Source organism: Podarcis bocagei (assembly GCF_964188305.1).
Source record: "Podarcis bocagei genome assembly, chromosome: 3".
Classification (NCBI taxonomy): domain Eukaryota; kingdom Metazoa; phylum Chordata; class Lepidosauria; order Squamata; family Lacertidae; genus Podarcis; species Podarcis bocagei.
In genome coordinates, this window is record NC_138127.1 from 65,447,526 (window position 1) to 65,464,558 (window position 17,033).

A 17,033-nucleotide genomic window follows, 5' to 3' on the forward strand; every position below is an offset into this window, starting at 1 on the left:
GGAAGAGAATTCCTCAAATGGAGAGCCAAAACTGAAAAGGCCTTCTCCCTATAATCAATTATGCTTTCTTTTAGAAGCAAAATTTACAGGGTCTCCCACCTTGGAGAACAAAACACTGGGATCTGCTTTATTAGAACCTCCAAATCAAGAAACAGCACGTCGTCCAAGACCTATACTTGCCTCTGGCCATGAAGATGGTTTTATTTATCTCTGGACTATAACGGTAGGTCCTTTTGCATAACTGGATTGTGGTAGAAAACAATGGGTTCAAGCATCCTTGTATTGTGCTATCAGCCAAAGGATGTACAATCCAAAAAGATTATTCTTCTACATCTCCTGTCCTCTTTCTGTTTTTGTAGGAAACACATAAAATTATATTACTATTTATGCTTCATCAACAAAGGAAAGGATTAAAAAATATGTAGAACAAAAAAATCATTGTTTAGAATTCATTCTGATCCAGCTGTTCTTCCAGCAGTAGGCTCGGGAAAGCCACAAAATGGGGCATTTGGGGGGCAGGGGTTCCGCACCAACAACTTTGGATCTGCCCAACAAATTCCTCAAAGGGATCAAGCCTCAGGTCCCTCAGCTGTGGTAGCAACCCCACCCCCACCCCCGTGAGCATGAGCAGCAGGGTTTAGGTTGTGTTAGTCCAATCTCACTGCCCTGCTGATCCCTAGCCAGGAGTCAGGATTGCTGTGTTAGCCAGGGTGCTAGTAGACTGGTGTGACTCCAAACCCCTAATGTCAGAAAACGCTGCTTTGTTAAAAGAAAGTCCGATTGTGTTTTTGTTTGTGAAGGGAGATCTACTGAGAGAAATTTTGCCTTTCACAAAACATCCTCCAATTCCTTTGACAGCACTGTGCACTGGTGTATCTTCTAAAACACTTTTTGCCGCTAATAAAGGTAAGCAACCATTTATCAGTTAAGGCTGTCATAACAGTTTGTAAGCATTTTTTTTAAAAAAAAGATGGGTGCAGACAAGAACTGAACCCTTTCCAAAGCCTGGCCATCAGTCAAATTACTAAAACCATGTCAAACTTTTGAAGATAACTAAAGAATATCTGTAAGTACTCAATACTAAGCACATGAAAGTGTGAAATAAAATTAAAAAGAAATCCTGCATATGTCTCCTCAGAAAGGGAGGAAAAGGAAGGGAATAGAGGGCTGTAGTCTTAATTACGTTGGTTTAAACATGCATATAAATGCTAAGCAAATAATACTTTACTTTGAGGAATCCCTGAGGAATCAGTGCTCAGCAACAGGGAAGCAGCCAAGTGCTAGATCTTTTTCTTCTTTTTTAAAAAAATATTTTTATTAGTTTTTCAGATATATAAAAAGTGCTCGGCTACTGTATAATGTCAAATGAACAGTTATTCTTATAATATTTTTATTAGTTTTTCAGATATATAAAAAGTGCTCGGCTACTGTATATTGTCAAATGAACAGTTATTCTTATCCTGATACAAAATAAATGGTAAATCATGTAGCAATTTCTTTAAACAAACAACACAGAACAAATCACATCTTGGAAAATTAGGGCTGTAAACTGGGCACATAATCCAGATTCAGTAATCATAATTTAAATCAGAACCAGAATCTTAAAACTCTACCATATCAAGGGAAATAGACCACAACATTAATTTTACATTATGTTTAATGTATTAACCAAATCTTCTCATAAACAAAAGGAGGTTCTTGACAGTGGTCCTCCTTACCTGCAAATAAGATAAAATTGAACCAAACTGTTACAAACTATCATTGACCTTTCTGAGTCTGAACAATCTGATTCTAAGGTGCCAGCCTCAAGAAGGCTCTATCTGAACCTGTATAATCCTATTATTAATTTAAAGACTAATCCAGATCCCATCTTGGTCATTATTTACGGATGTCATAAGCCATGAAATTATCTGTGAATTGCTCCTGATCCATATGTGTAAATATTATTTTTGATGGGGCATTTCTCTTGCAGAGGGGCATGTTATACGGTGGCATATTGGCTCCTTCTTAGAAGATCCACAGGATACCAACAAGGTGAGGCAGCTGTAAAACAAGTGCTTGCTTTTAATTCACTTATTACATGGGAAATAGGTATCCCCTTACCAATGCCATTTTGCCCATTTTCTTTCCTTGCTTGCACTGCAAATCAGAACTTTCATGTTAAATAAATAAAATGTAAAGTACGGTGAAGGTCTAGTATAATCCTAAAAACATGAGGCTTTGTGTTTGACCCGGGGTTTATGCTTGGACCAGGGCTTACTGTATTCTAGAAAATTTATAAAATCTGGCACATGTTTGTGATTTGACAAGTAATCCAAATGGTCAGCCCACCTCACCCTCCAAAAAATCCATTCTATAATCACCATTCTATAATATAATAATCCATTCTATAATATGGTGATATTTGTTACCACACCTCACTAATTATCTGAATGAAGGGTGTTGTTAGGGATAGCCCAGAGGGCTTGAACCGTGAATCTCTCTTGGCCGGCCTTCCCTTTCCTTCCCTCTCACCTTTTAAAAACTTTTTTTTAAAAAAAAATTACTTGCTTGCCTTTAGGGCAGCTATGACTGGTGCCACCCACCATTCCTAGAGGCATTTTATACAAAAATTATCCCATGCAAGTTTGTGTCATAGGCCTGTGCCTTGAGTCCTGTACTCTAGGAGGGCCCTCCAGCCAGTAGGTCCAAGTTGGCCCCACAAGGATATTTTCGTGACGTCTTCTGATGAGCACAAGGGTGCAGTTATATCCTGTGTTTGTTGTGTATATCTGTTTCCCAGCCGACAACCGTGGCACTGTCCATGCAAACCTGCATGGAATCCCTTGCTAAAACAATGAAAGAGCAATTCTGAAGCAAGAAAGGGTGTGTATCAGAATCTCTGGCAGAAACAGGAAGGTTTTCTTACCATTGTATTAGGAGGGGATCCCTAGAAACTGCTGCTAAAATGAGGAAAGAAACCATTGCCTTCTAGCAATTTGGCCCGCAAGGCCGATCCTGATAAGGATCTGGCCCATGGAGCCAATGAGGTACCTAGCAACACTCCTGGTCTGAAAATGGAGCAGCATTTTTCTGTAGCTGTGCCTGAGGCCTGATGTCCATCTTTGATGGAGACACAGACAGGCCTGTTTCCTGCCAGACATGATGTACTTCCACGCTGGAGGGCTGAACCAGTATTTATTTAAAGCATTCATTTTCCACCCTTCAATTCAAAATGTTCAGAACCGTATGCAGTCTGCACTGGTAGCAAGGTTCCCTGATCATCTAGGTGGTTTTACTGTTTTTAAAGTTGGTGTGTTTTGTATTTTTTTCTCATTTTATCTTGTACAACAGTTTGAATCCTTCCAGCTGTGAACCTGTTTCTAAATATGTAAAAGTAAAATAAAGAGTTGGTTAGCTGTGTTGGGATGACTTACCTACACCTGTTCACATCAGCTGCTTGAATGTTAGAGCTTCTCAACGCCCACCAAAGCTGTCTCACGTATTGCTAACCTCTCTTATTCTGCAGCATATAAAGCAACAAATTTGCTGGAGAGCTCATTCCGCCAAAATAGTCAGCTTGTTCTATGAAGAAGAAAAATGCCTTGTGGTGACTGCTGCTAGTGATAGTTCTGTCAGGTTAGTTACAATTAGTGGCAAGCATTTGAATTTGGCCTATGCCCGAGTTGCTTTGTCCGCTTGATGGGGCATTTAAAAGCACATAGCTTTCCCCAGTGAATCCTAGGAAGTGTAATATGTTAAGGGTGCTGGGAATCGTAGCTCTGAGGGGTAAATTACAGTTCCCAGGATTGTCTGAGAGGAGCCATGGTTTCCAAAGTGGTATAAATGTGCTTTAAATGAATGGTGTGAATGTGACCTCTGTCACAGTTTTGCATGCTGGCAAATAATATCACAGCATGGCCTGGGATACTGTATGGAAAACTGCAGAGAGGGCCAGTTCCAGCATTGAGGGGTCACTCAGCAAATGCCGTCCATTTGGCCTTTCTCCTTCTGGGCCTCTCTAGAACTTTTGCTGGGCTCTTGGAGGTTTCTCTTGGCTATGGCTGTCATTTTGGATTTCTTGGTACAGAAAGTATTGATCTGATGTGTAGATACCTTTCCCATTCTAATTAATTCAAGAGGGTTCTGGAAGCTTCTCTGTGTAAAAGAAACAAACAGAAGGTTCATGGTATTTGGGTTATTTCTTCAGAGAAGCTGAGTACAGCTGCCTTAAACTGGTTCTGTTACCTCTTCTGTCAAGGTCATGCTGACTATAATAACAGGCCAGAAGGAGCCTGGGTTTCACTTTCTCTTTCTCTCTCTTTCCTTCTGGTGTGGTATTCTGTATATAGTGTTAAGGTTTAATCTTATTATAAGTTATTGTAAGTTTAAGTTAAGTCTGCTGCAACTGGATTTCTTATGGACAGTGCCAATCCTGAATGTATTGGATTTGTGACCATTATGCTCATTTGCCTTCAGGAGGAGTAAAGCTCTGCTGGGTGAAATATAATTGCCTCTGGTCTATTTTTTGGGAATCCTTCAACGTGCTTAAGTTTTTACTCAGGTAACTATAGGTTGGAGTTCTGCTCTGGATCAATATTGAGTAGAATTCCATGTCAATGGCAGCCATGTTTTTGCTCAAAAGTTGAGTTGACTTCCAGGGTACAGTATAGAAAAATCATGGTCATTTGCCCCCCAAAATATGGCCACTGCTGAAAGCCAGTGAGAGTTGTTTGAGTGGAATTTTTTGATAGTGGGCCCAGGGCAAACATCTACCATGGGCCCTGTTGGAGCACTGTGATCCCAGCAACTGCCAAAGATATTATTGTGCCTGACTGCAGCTTCTGCTCCTGGTGGACATGCTGAGTAACTATTTTTCTGTGGGCTGCCATAGGCTAACCACTACAGACAAAGGTTTTGAGCACTGGTTCTTAATATATTATGCTGTGAGCATTCCAATTCTTCTCAAGTGGAAATCTGTTTCGTTTTTGGTTAGTATTTGGTTAGTAGTCTTCTGTTTAGAAATCAATATTGTTTAAACATGTCTTTATTGGCCTTCTTCCTCACACAGGCTCTGGCATGCACCCGATGGACACTACATTGGTTACTTTGGTCAGCGCAGGTTGTTTGAACTCTTGGAATCCGCAGATATCATTTTGCCCTGTGACGTGAATGAAATCCCCTTCAGCATAAGAGACAACAGCAAATATATGGATAAAAAGCAGAAGTTTGAATATCCTCTGGTCCTTGACAGAGAGAAGTAAGATTGGCCACATATTAGATCGCATGAGGAGAAACACCTGCAGTTTCTATAGGAACTTGTGTATAAGGCAAGGATGGGAAACTTGTGGCCCTCCAGCAGCTGTTGGACTCCAACTCCCATCAGCCCCAACCATCTTGGCCATTGGTCAGGAATGATGAAAACATCTGGAGAGTAACAGGTTCCCCATCTCTGCTATATAGAATTACTACAGAATACACTGAACTGAAGCTAAACAATGTGGGTTGTGGCCACAAGTATGGACCCAAATATCCTTTCCACCCACCTACCATCTCACTGTCACAAAACTTTTGTCAGTCACCACAATATCCCCCCAGCAATGCCTGTGAAACTTTGCAGATGCCACAGCTGATCTGAAGGACAGTGTCCCCGAAACCTCTCCACAAATCAGCAAGGGGTTGACTTTCTTCATATTCTCTCCACCCTGTTCTGATACGACTCAAAGATAATTATTCACATTAATAAATGAAGTTGTGTCTTTTTAAGCAGCTGTTTTTTAAATATATATATATATATAGCTGCCAGTTACCTTTATGCCCTCGTAAAGATTTCCACAGCTTGCTCGTAAAATAAAATTAATATTTCAAATGAGTTGTGAGTGCACATTTAAGGTTTAAGAGAGGTATAAATAACCACCCTTTTGGGTTAGAACCTGTGAAAGCTGTCCTTTGTAATACACATTGCAATGAATGGTAGTCTATAAATAAATAAATGACAACAGTACAATTCAGCAACATGGTGTTAGGTTTAGCACTTTCACTATGCGCATTTAGGGCCCATACTCCTAAGGCAGGAGTCAGCAGTTCCTTCGTCCACAGGGTGAAATCCCCGTGTCCCACCTGCTTTTGCACTGCATTTGATAGATGTACTTACTACCAGTTCAAATGCAGATATCCCTCCTAAGCACACCCACCCACAACTATTAGGCAGCTGAAAACTTTTTTTATTGTTTAAAGCACTGCTTGTATGTTTATGCCATTAAATGTTGGTTTATGCCCTTTTTTTAAAAGGTAACTTTTTTAAATGGAACAACTGCCCTGCAGGGTAGGGGTGAGGTAATTCATGATATCACAGGCACCTGCCAATCAGCTGTCAGCTTCTGCAAACTAACATGACTTGCTTCCCCTCTTCTCAGTTCCGAAGACCCCACCATTCACATTATATATGTGGAGCATTTACATCCTTTTGAATTTACCTTTGTAGAAAAGATGTATTTCTTAGTTATGGGGCCATCCATCTGCAGAGCATTCCTATGTATATTTACACAGAAACAAGTCCCTCTGTGGTCAGTGAGTCTTACTGTGCTTCCGGTTGCAGCCTGAAAAGGGCAAACTGTACTGCTTTAAATTTTCTAAATTTTATTGCAATTATTTTTTTATTGCAAGTTATACTTTATTTTTATCTTGCATGATTATGACATTAAGTTTCTTTTGTTTTGTAAGTACAACATCTTTTCCTTTCTTTTTTTCTAGATGGAAGACTCTGACCAGAAGCTCCTTGTCATTGAAAAAGCCTGGCCCTTTTGAAGTTGGTCAAGATTTCAAGTTTTTCAAAGCCCTGGCTTCTCCTATGGTACTAAGAGTCAATTGTCATGTCAGAACTCCCTAAAACTGCCATTACATAGAATCGTAGAATTGGAAGGGACCCAAGGGTCATCTAGTCCAGCCCCCTACAATGCAGGAATCTCAGCTAAAGCATCTATCACAGATGGCCATCCATATCTTTAGTTGCCAGGTGAAAACATTTCCCCTTAACCAGACCTGTGGCTGATTAACATTCTATGTCCCTTTAAATGTGTTTGGGGGGTTTTGGTTTCTTCTTGTTGCTTTTATTATGTACTTTGTTTTCTCATTTATGCTCTGTGATCTTCAGAGGAAGGGTCCTCCATCTGTAGAGACAATGTTCATTCACGAAGCCACTCATAGAAGTGGACCATGCTAGATAGAGTTGCATGTGTAAATCATGATTAACTGAATTTTTGGGGGGAGTGTCCATCCTAAATACAATGGGTTCTTCCAGTTTGTTGCAAGCCATTCATAGAAATCACATGACTCCCCCCACAAATAATCATGGGAACCATAGTTCAGACCCCCCTGGAGCTGTACTTTCCAGTACCCTTAACAAGCCACAGTTCCAGCTGCTTTAAGGCATTTGCCTGAACATGTGAAGACTGCATCAATGCATGGGGGTGGGGGTACATTGTCACCAATTCTTCCAGTGTCACCAGACAATGCAGGCTCCTCTTCAGACCCTTGCCTGTTAGCATGAAGGTCAGAAGAAGGTTTCAGAAAAGCACATTCTGAGCCCTGATTTGACCATTTTGACGGTAGCACCAGATTTTATTTTATTTTTCATTTGTTGATACATGTTTCTGTTCAGGTAACTAGGAAGATCAGTATTGGCCATAATGTTAAATCACTGAATGTACTAAATGCTATACAATTAGATGTGGTGGGCTTTTTATTTATTTCATTATAAGTATTTGTTTTTGAGTTTTTTGCTGGAAATGAAAATACTGATGGTATTGTTTGTGTCTTCTAGATTAACAAACACCCCCTGGAAAGTTTCAAATCTGGCAGCAAAGATACTGGTGTTGTATTTGGGTCTATACCTATATACAGGGTGAGTTCAAAGTAATTTGCTTAAATAAATGTTTCGTAATGGAAGAAACATTAAAATTAAGCAATGTCTCAGATTGTGAATTGCTACCATTTGCTTCTCATTTAAGTATCTCCTTTTTACTGAGCTTGAATTATTCCTTTTCCGCTCTGAGTTTTGTTTCCTTCCTATAAAGTATCAACTGTCCTGTAAGATACATTTTGGCTCACCTATTATAGCGAGTAATATTTGACTTTTACTAAGGCCTTGAGCATCACATATGGGCTATAAAACACCTGCATTCAGCATGTTGTCATAATGCCAGGGCTGCCTGTAGACGAGATACTGAGCCACAGTTATATCACAATCCTATGCCTACTTACCTAGAAGCAGGTCCTGCTGAGTTCAGTGGGAATTGCTGCCAAGAAAACAAGCATGTGATCACAGACTTAGACTGCAATCCTGTACGCACTTAACTGGAAGTAAGTTCCATTCAACTCAGTATATGCTAGTCCCATTAAACTCAATTGAGATGGAGCTTACTTCTGACACACAGGATTGTACTATATACCATATATTTTGACCTGGCTGTGCACATTGCTCCTCAGCTCAGTTTCCCCCCATCCTAGCACCCTCCAGATGTTTTGGACTACAACTTTCATCAACCAGCATAGCCATTCTGGCAAGCGTTCTGCTGTAGTCCAAAACAGCTGGAGGACATCAGGTTGGGGAAGGCTGCCTTGAGCTTTCTTTATCTAAGGAGAACCTTAATGCATGCTGTCACCTTCCCTCACATTCTTGTTTCCTCCCGCTATCCTCAGAAGACTTGATTCTGCAAACACAACGAAGCTCTGCTTGTTGTTATTATGTGAATGAGGAAATCCTGGGTTCAGGCTCCCAACTCTTCCTTGAACTAAATGGCCTTAGGGAAGCCACCATCTCCCCCATACCACAATATAGGCATTAGGTAAGGTCTAGAGGTGCCCTTCTGCTAATGGAAGGGGCTGCAGTCCAGCAGAGGCTCCTGCTCATGGAAGGAAGAGGACAGGCAATTTCCACTGGTTCTCCTTGCAGCTCCCTGCACACATTGCCATGCTGTTCTAGAGGGTTCTCATCTCGCAAAGCAGATTTTCAGTGGACGGGGAAATCAGAGAAATTTGCCTCTCCCTCCTTATGTAAGTGAGAGTGGAATGCTGAAATCAACCCTGTTAAATTTTATTGTAATAATCACTGAGCTATTTTATGTGAAGTACATTGAACATTAACAAGTCCTGTATAAGTGCTATTGTTACGATCAATGTTGTCAAATTCATTCACCTCTATTCCAGTTCTGCCACTGCTCAATATCTGCCTTTCCTTCACTCAAGTTTTTTGCCTTCCCATCTTAGTGATACTGTGACTCTTCCCGCTCTCATAGAATCTTGGAAAAGGCACTCAACTGGCATTGTCCTAAGAGATGTTTAGGACTGATGTGTGATATGACATACCAGGCATAGGCAAACTCAGCCCTCCAGATGCTTTGCGACTACAACTCCCACAATCCCTGGCTAACAGGACCAGTGGTCAGGGATGATAGGAATTGTAGTCCCAGAACATCTGGAGGGCCGAGTTTGCCTATGCCTGTGATATACACTGGATGTGAATAGGCAATGAGAGAAGTTTCCAGGAAAAAAGCAAACAAACATGAACATGGCTTTGGCTAGACTTTGCCAACATGGTGCCTTCCAAATGTTTAAGCCTTTCTCCCAGCATCTCTGACCTTTCATGGTACAAATGTTAGGTAAGATGAAAACTGCTATTGTGTGCTGGGGCCTAGCATGACAGAGGTTTGTCCCAGTTGGCTCCTAGATGCTCTAGACACTTGAGCCTTAAAGCTGAGCCTTAAATTCATTTTTCTGTTACACTGTCAGTCTTCCATTACCCGTTATTAGTTTAAAAGAATTTTGTGACATGCTTTCTGACAGAGAAGCATTAAAACCTGAAAAACATTCGCTTCCATTTTTTTCCAACTCTGCCGTTACAAATCAGGAATATCACTGTTACAAAGTCACAGGGAGTTAAAGACGAGTAAAAATAGAAATATAACACATTTCAGTAGTTCTATTTGGGGGAAGTACATTATTCCAAAAGCTGTGCCTTGTTGACTAAGCAGCCATAAAATGTTGTTCTTGCCTTTAAAATAACGCTTATATATTTGAGTGGTGAGAAGCTCCAGGGGCACAGCACTTACCCAAGGTTGGTTCTTTTTAGAAGATGTTTTTTGGAGGTTTAATTGTGTTTTGTTGTACTTGGGTTTATTTACAAATACGCATGTTGATCATAAATGGGGACACACATTTAGCCAAAGTTTAGCCAACATACAGGCAAAGTTCACTACCCCTACAGCAGATCTCCATAGAAACAGCCAACACCCTATGAAGCCCAAAACTCTATTCACACACCAACACCTGAATTGCCTCTTCCTTAGCTGGGAAGGCAGAAGAACTGCTCTCTTCTCTGATCAAGTTTCCTATTCAAAACATTCCCAAAATCTTCCTGCATGGAAAACCAATTTTCTAAATATTGAGTTCCCATGACAATAGACTGCCTGTAGTTTACCTAACAAAAGGATGGACTTGGCTGAATTGGCTAACAGGTTTGACCAACTTTAAGCAACCTTTCTGATCTGCTTCTCTCCAATATTACAGTGTTGGCTTCAAATACTGCAAAGCAGATTCAGAAGTCGAGAATTTTAATATGACATTTTGTTAAGGATTGGAAATTTGACTATTTAAATAGCTTGACAGTCTGCTGAATAAAAGACTGGCACAAAATCGGGTATGGACCTGATCCTGACACCCTTTACATCCTTTCCACTCTTTCCCATACATACACTATCCCATGTCTGAGACTTTCCTGTTGCTGATAACTAACCCACAAACGGTGCTGCGCTCATGGGACAACTGCTTGGAAAGCTCCAATTGCATCACATATGTCTTGTTTAATAGGAAAACACCCTAACAAAATGTGCACCACGTTCTACAGAACGTGCACCACCAAGCTACAGAAAACCCACATTCTCCATTTCAACTCTTAGTCAATTGGGATTTGTGCATTAAGGCCACAGTCCTATCTATACCTGCTTAACTGTGAAAAAGTGCAATTGAACTTGAGTGTAGGATTGCACTGTGAAAAAGACACATCTGAAAATACGTTATATAGAGCTAAAAACAAATAACAAAAGTAATTGCAGAATGTGACTCTCTCGCTTTTCACTGGGGTACAAAATGAAAGTCAACAAGGAAATATTAGACTTTTTTTAACATACAGGAAAGGAAAATTAAGTTCACACATATACAATGGGAGATACCTGGCTAGAGCAAACCACCTTTCTAGAGAAAGATTTAGAGAGAGTAATATATGAGTAATTGAAAATGAGCCAAAATGCAAGCCAAAATCACTTTCCACCTCTACAGAAGTAATAGAAATTTTCCTTCATTCAGCACAGCTAAGTGTTTTTGCTACCACAAGCTACTCTTCATGTAGAAGACAGATTCTGTCAGGGCAGGCTAAAGGCAATAGGTGTATCTTGCTTATAGAAAAGAGATTGCAATCCAAAGCACTCTTAAAAACTTAAATGCCGGGTTTTTTTGTTTTTGTTTTAAACTTAATTAGTGCTTTTCCTTTCTCAATCTCAAAGCAGTTCACAGTGTGCATTAAAGTAATTAAGATCAGCAAGTGACAACAATTAAAACATATAGGTAGTTGCATCACATAATTTCAGTAACGACAGCAGCCAGTCAAGAAATGCCATGGGGAGCTCATTCACAAAATGCGCACAACAATGCATATTAGAATTACTTATAGGGATAGAGAAGGATTTACTTGATTTGATCCAGCCAGATCCTGATTATCTGGATTGGTTCACTACTCTACTTTAGTCCATTTTAGAATCCGCAGTCGTGGGGGCTGAGAGCAATAAAATGCCTTCAAGTTCTGTCACTCTCAGTGGGGACTTGCTCTGTTCTACTCAAAGTGCACAGCGGCAAAACAACCAACAAACCAAACAACCATATGCTAGTAGCTGGATTATTTCAGGAATTTTTTATAGGTGTGGGGTGGTGGATTTAAAATGGGCAAAGGCACCACTGGAGCTCTCAGACTACCTTGTAGATGCTTTTATTTCATGCTGACTTAAAAGGATTTCCCTTTTAAAAATCAAACAAGACAGGTGTAGTTCTGTCCCTTTGTAGAAGTGGAACAGACAGGACCGCAATGGGTCTCTCCATCCTTAATTACTTCTGAGCAAAAAGGCGCAGGATGGATCTCAAATAAAGAGGGTGGTGTTTGCTGACAGCGAATACTAACAACAAAACAAGGCAGGGAGACGAGGGGGGGGGAGACAGCTGTACATGTTGCCCACTAATGACAGCACAAGAATGAATGGTTTTAAAATGAAGGGAGGCAAATATAGAGAACATGCACCACTTTCAGCACCCATGTTCTGGAATAAACATGCATTTTATATGGTGGCAATGGAACTTACAGTTCATGGGTGAATTCTTTAGAGTGTAAAATTGATATGGGCTTTGAAGAAGAAACAGTACCTCAGCGGAAGCAGCTGTCCTGAGGGGGCTGTTGGATCTTCTTCCTTGGAGATTTTTCAAGAAGAGGCCAGACGGGCACAAGCTATATTGTCTTGGGGGAAATAGTTGAAGAAGGTAATCAGTTGGGATTCTTCAAACCATGTAGATGTGACCAAAAGAATGACACTGTTCCAAAAGCAAAAGCCAGAAGAACAAGTTTGCTTCTTTTTTTTTTGAAATTATAACCTAACACCATATTGGTAATATTTTTAGGTCACTACTTGCTGGGTTGCCAAAAGGCTATTTTTGTAAGCAGGAAAATGTTGGTGGTGGAGTGGTTTCACTTCAGGCTATCTGTACACCACAAATGGCAAGAATTGGCATGAGAGGACAGGTATATTGGTATAAAAGGCTTTGTAGTCTAGAAGTTCATTATGGCCCCTTAAATAAACGAACACCAACGTGCCTACATAGGCAAGCAATGTTATCATTCTTATGAGTCCTATCTTGTTGGCACTACTCGGAAAGTAACTTTGAAAAAAACAGATAAAGAACCCGTCAGTTTAACTCTCACCTCAGCACCCACAGCATTTATTTCCCATTCTCAAAAACAGCCAAAGAGCCTTGAAGCACTCTAAATAACTAACTTATTATGGCATAAGCTTTCATGGACTTTATCAGAAGCATGAAGATAAATCTCAGTGGTCAGTCATATGAAGAAGAAATTTATAAGTTGAATGGCTATGAGATGACTAAATTAAAGTCAATGAGACCTTCAATAAATGTTATAAGCACACCTTTAACCTTTCACGGTACCAAGTTGGTGATAATTACTGAGGTTATAGTATTAACAACTGTAGTGGGCAGGGAACCATTCACAGCAAACAGTCATAGATAGCACAGATATGTTGGTATTGACCATCTAATTAACTTGTGAATTATTTATCTCCATTTCACCCACTGCAAGCTGAAACTGCTTGATAAATTTTTGCATTGTATTCTTCCATTAAAAGTATTCCACAATGGCCACCATAAGGTCAATTACAGAATGTCCCAGGAGTTGGGGATATTTTCTCACTGGTTTATGGACAATCCCATTCATGATGTCAGATTTGTGGCCATTTATGCTTTTGCATAGAGACTTGTCATGTGTGTCCTATTTAGAATGCAGAAGAGCATTGTTGGCATAAATCACACCTACCTCAGCTATGTATGTATTAATTACATTTCCCTGGCAAATAACTTCGATCTCAGCCTCAGTTTACCTTCTGAAAAAGAAATTATAATATTGACCTACTGCAAGGGGATTGCTGTGAGGCTGGACATGATAAATGTAAAAAACTTGTACATCAAAAGTGTTTTATATAAATAACAGCAAGAAGCTGACTAAGGGATTTTTCCTTAGTGCAGATTTCTCAAATGTTGCACCTGTCCACATAATTCTTGGTTTTTTTCTAAATTACTTGTAAAAGGTTGCAACTCCTCCGAAGATTAAACCTATTCATACAAAGGATCAGCAAGACTCTGTTGACAGTATTGGCATGAGAAGCAGAATTATTTCCCATTCAGTAAGTGTACTGTTTCTTCATGTAGCATGCATGTTATGTCTAAGAATGGGAGGCGCGTGGAGGGAGTTTCTGGATTTTAAATTTCAGGCAATACAACCGAATCTGCTTAAATTCAAATAATTCACCTTCTGAACTGACACATCTGTTTGGCTACTTCTTGGTCAATTGGCTGTGGGTAGTTTGTTTTGCAAAAATGAAATTAAGATTGGGACAAATAATAAAGTGCAAAAAGCAAAACAGTAAACTGTTATAACATGGTTATAGCATTCTTTTTTCATCACAGTGAACCTTCAAAGTCTACAAGCCAGGATGGGGGAGAAATCCAATTCACTTTGCATTTATAGGCAAACCTCCCTAATTCGCCCTTTCCAAAACAATATGTTGAAATTTGCCCTTCTCTGAATTTTGAAAGGCAGTTTTCTAGCCAAGTGAAATGTACAAAAATGCAAATACTAAAGTGTGCATATATATTTGTGAAAATAACATACAGAAAATAGTTATAGTGGGGAAAATTTGCTTTGCAAAGATGTATGTGTTAGGCGAAATTGCATACAAATATATGTATTTGGGGTGAAATTTGCCCTAAAATGCTGGTTGGTTTTTACGACGATTTTTTTTTGGGGGGGGTCACAATGATGTGGAAATGTGGAGATCCGAACTTAAGAATGAAAAAATTACAAAATGGAAAGAAACTGAAATGGACAGATTAGCCTATCCCTCCCTCCAAGTAAATACCCTCCCCCTGAAATGCTGGCAAAGAAGTACAGGGGAGTGTATTGCCAGTAGTGTAAGAGTGTAACAGATGGGAGTGTAAGAAAGCAGACATATTCTAATGTTGCTCTTCTCATCTGCCAAATCAGAAGTTGTCTGACAGGGCCCCATTAGCAGTAGGGTGGAGCAGAGAAGAGACCACCCCTTCTTTCCTGCAAGGCAAGCTGAAACCATAAAGCAAGGAAGACTGACTCTTGTACCTTTAAGTAGTACTAGTTTTTCAGCATTAGCTGTAGGGAAACTACTTACCGTTGCTGAACCTTTCTACCTGTTTAGAACACCACAAACCTCTTGACTACTATGTGCTTGTAGTCAAGCTGCTCCCACTTGCCCTATAGTTCCCGTCAGTCAACCTCCTTAAGCTAAATCCTAGCCGCCTTCCTTTAAAAACTCATATGTCTTTTGCAAGATCTGGACCAAAAGCAAGCAAAGCAATTTAACAAGAGGGCAGCACAAGACTCACGGAAGGTGGGAAGAGAGATTGGGTCTTCTGATTGTAATAGATTCATGTGTTCTGGTACTGCCTTTGATATTCAGGATCTTGTGCAAAGATTGGTATAATGCTCACATACTATTTGGGTTACTTTGCCTTAAAATGGGCATACGTAAGCATTTGTTCTGCTCTTTCTCTTACAGCCATCGCGTGCCGTCACTGCAAAAGCTGCAAAAGCTGCAAAAACCTTTCAGGCCCCTCCTTTCTAACCTCCTCTAATGCCAATCCAAGTATGAAAACCATGAAACAGGAAGATGTGTTGCAATGAACATCGGTGAAAATAAAATCGTGATAACACAAAAGGAAAGATCTCTGGATTTTTGTATCTGAAACACTAGGCATGCACAAGCCGACAGACATCATTTTTAGCAGTTTCTTTTCCCGTTGTTAATATCATTGTTGTACTCCAACAGAGGAATTTTAAAGTGAGACTCCAGCACACTATATCTAAACTAGAACTAATAACTAAATTTAATTCTGTTTATTTGGGCTTAGATGGAAACCGTGGCTTCCTGTTCCACCTCAGGTGTTGATTTACTGAGCAGTGCTAAAATGATTGTGTTTTCACTAGTTACTGCTGTTGGGAATAATTTCTGTGTTTGTTGGTGTTAATTTAGACTTGAGTTCAATTGTTACAGACTGTGCTTTTTGCATGTCTTTGCCATTTTTACTCCAATGTTTGCAGTTTTTCCTGTCCTCTGTACACTGATACCTGCCAGTTGAAGATACTGTGCCTCTGATGAACTGTACTCTGGTCCATGAAAACTTATATGCCATAATAAAGTTACTAGTCTTTAAGATGCTATGAGGCTCTCTGTTGGTTTTGCTGCAAAAGGCTAAGAATACCCTTCTGGATCATGTTGAAGACTTCCTGCCGATTGGGGCGCAGGTGGCGCTGTGGTCTAAACCACTGAGCCTAGGGCTTGCCGATCGGAAGGTTGGCGGTTCGAATCCCCGTGACAGGGTGAGCTCCTGTTCGGTCCCAGCTCCTGCCAACCTAGCAGTTCAAAAGCATGTCAAAGTGCAAGTAGATAAATAGGTACCGCACTGGCGGGAAGTTAAATGGCGTTTCCATGTGTTGCTCTGGTTTTGCCAGAAGCTGCTTAGTCATGCTGGCCACATGACCCGGAAAAACTGTCTGCGGACAAACATCGGCTCCCTCGGCCAGTAAAGCAAGATGAGCACCACAACCCCAGAGTCGTTCGCGACTGGACTTAACTGTCAGGGGTCTTTTACCTTTACCTAATCCTGCCGATGAGGCACTGGCAGGGGAGGGAAGTCACATTCTCAAACTAGCTTATATGCAAGTACAGTACACACTTTATATTAGGAGTGCAATAAGATTTGTCTGGCATATAGAATAGCCAAGTAAGCCAGTCTTCCTGGCACTGAGAGAGAACCCAACATATAGAAATATTTCTGAGAAAATGAGCCTGTGTTATATCCCTTCCAAATACATGAAACAAATGGGGACTCAGGGGAAATCTTTAACTTCTCATGCAAACTAGCTGTGACAAGGTAGATAAACCAGTTTCCTTCCTTGAAATAAGAAGAGGGATGCAAGTCCACTCACATTACTGGGCCTCTGTGTTGTACCACGCTCCCTGGGAGCAACCCAGAGGAACAATCTGCCCATGATGCAATCCTTCAAGATGGGCACCTACTTGCTAATGACACTGGAACATGGGTTGGGGCTCTTGTCTTCTGTCCCAGACCCTGCTCCAAGTGAGTCCTGCTATAGATGGGTCACCCTCTACTCTTGCTTTCCCCCCAACTTG

The 17,033-nt window shown here is 40.5% G+C and overlaps 1 protein-coding gene across 2 annotated transcripts in view; it reads left to right on the plus strand.

The window, feature by feature from the left end:
* The window catches only part of WDR64 (WD repeat domain 64), a 68,696-nt gene extending 52,638 nt beyond the window's left edge, over positions 1-16,058 (plus strand). For both annotated transcript variants that reach the window (XM_081188061.1, XM_081188062.1), the window contains 9 exons: positions 75-223; positions 801-906; positions 1,973-2,034; positions 3,509-3,618; positions 5,051-5,239; positions 6,733-6,832; positions 7,802-7,882; positions 13,896-13,991; positions 15,399-16,058. In XM_081188061.1, the coding sequence (XP_081044187.1) occupies positions 75-223; positions 801-906; positions 1,973-2,034; positions 3,509-3,618; positions 5,051-5,239; positions 6,733-6,832; positions 7,802-7,882; positions 13,896-13,991; positions 15,399-15,464 (959 nt within the window). In that variant the 3' untranslated portion in view covers positions 15,465-16,058. The remainder of the gene's footprint in view (positions 1-74; positions 224-800; positions 907-1,972; positions 2,035-3,508; positions 3,619-5,050; positions 5,240-6,732; positions 6,833-7,801; positions 7,883-13,895; positions 13,992-15,398) is intronic.
* Positions 16,059-17,033: the final 975 nt, after the last annotated feature.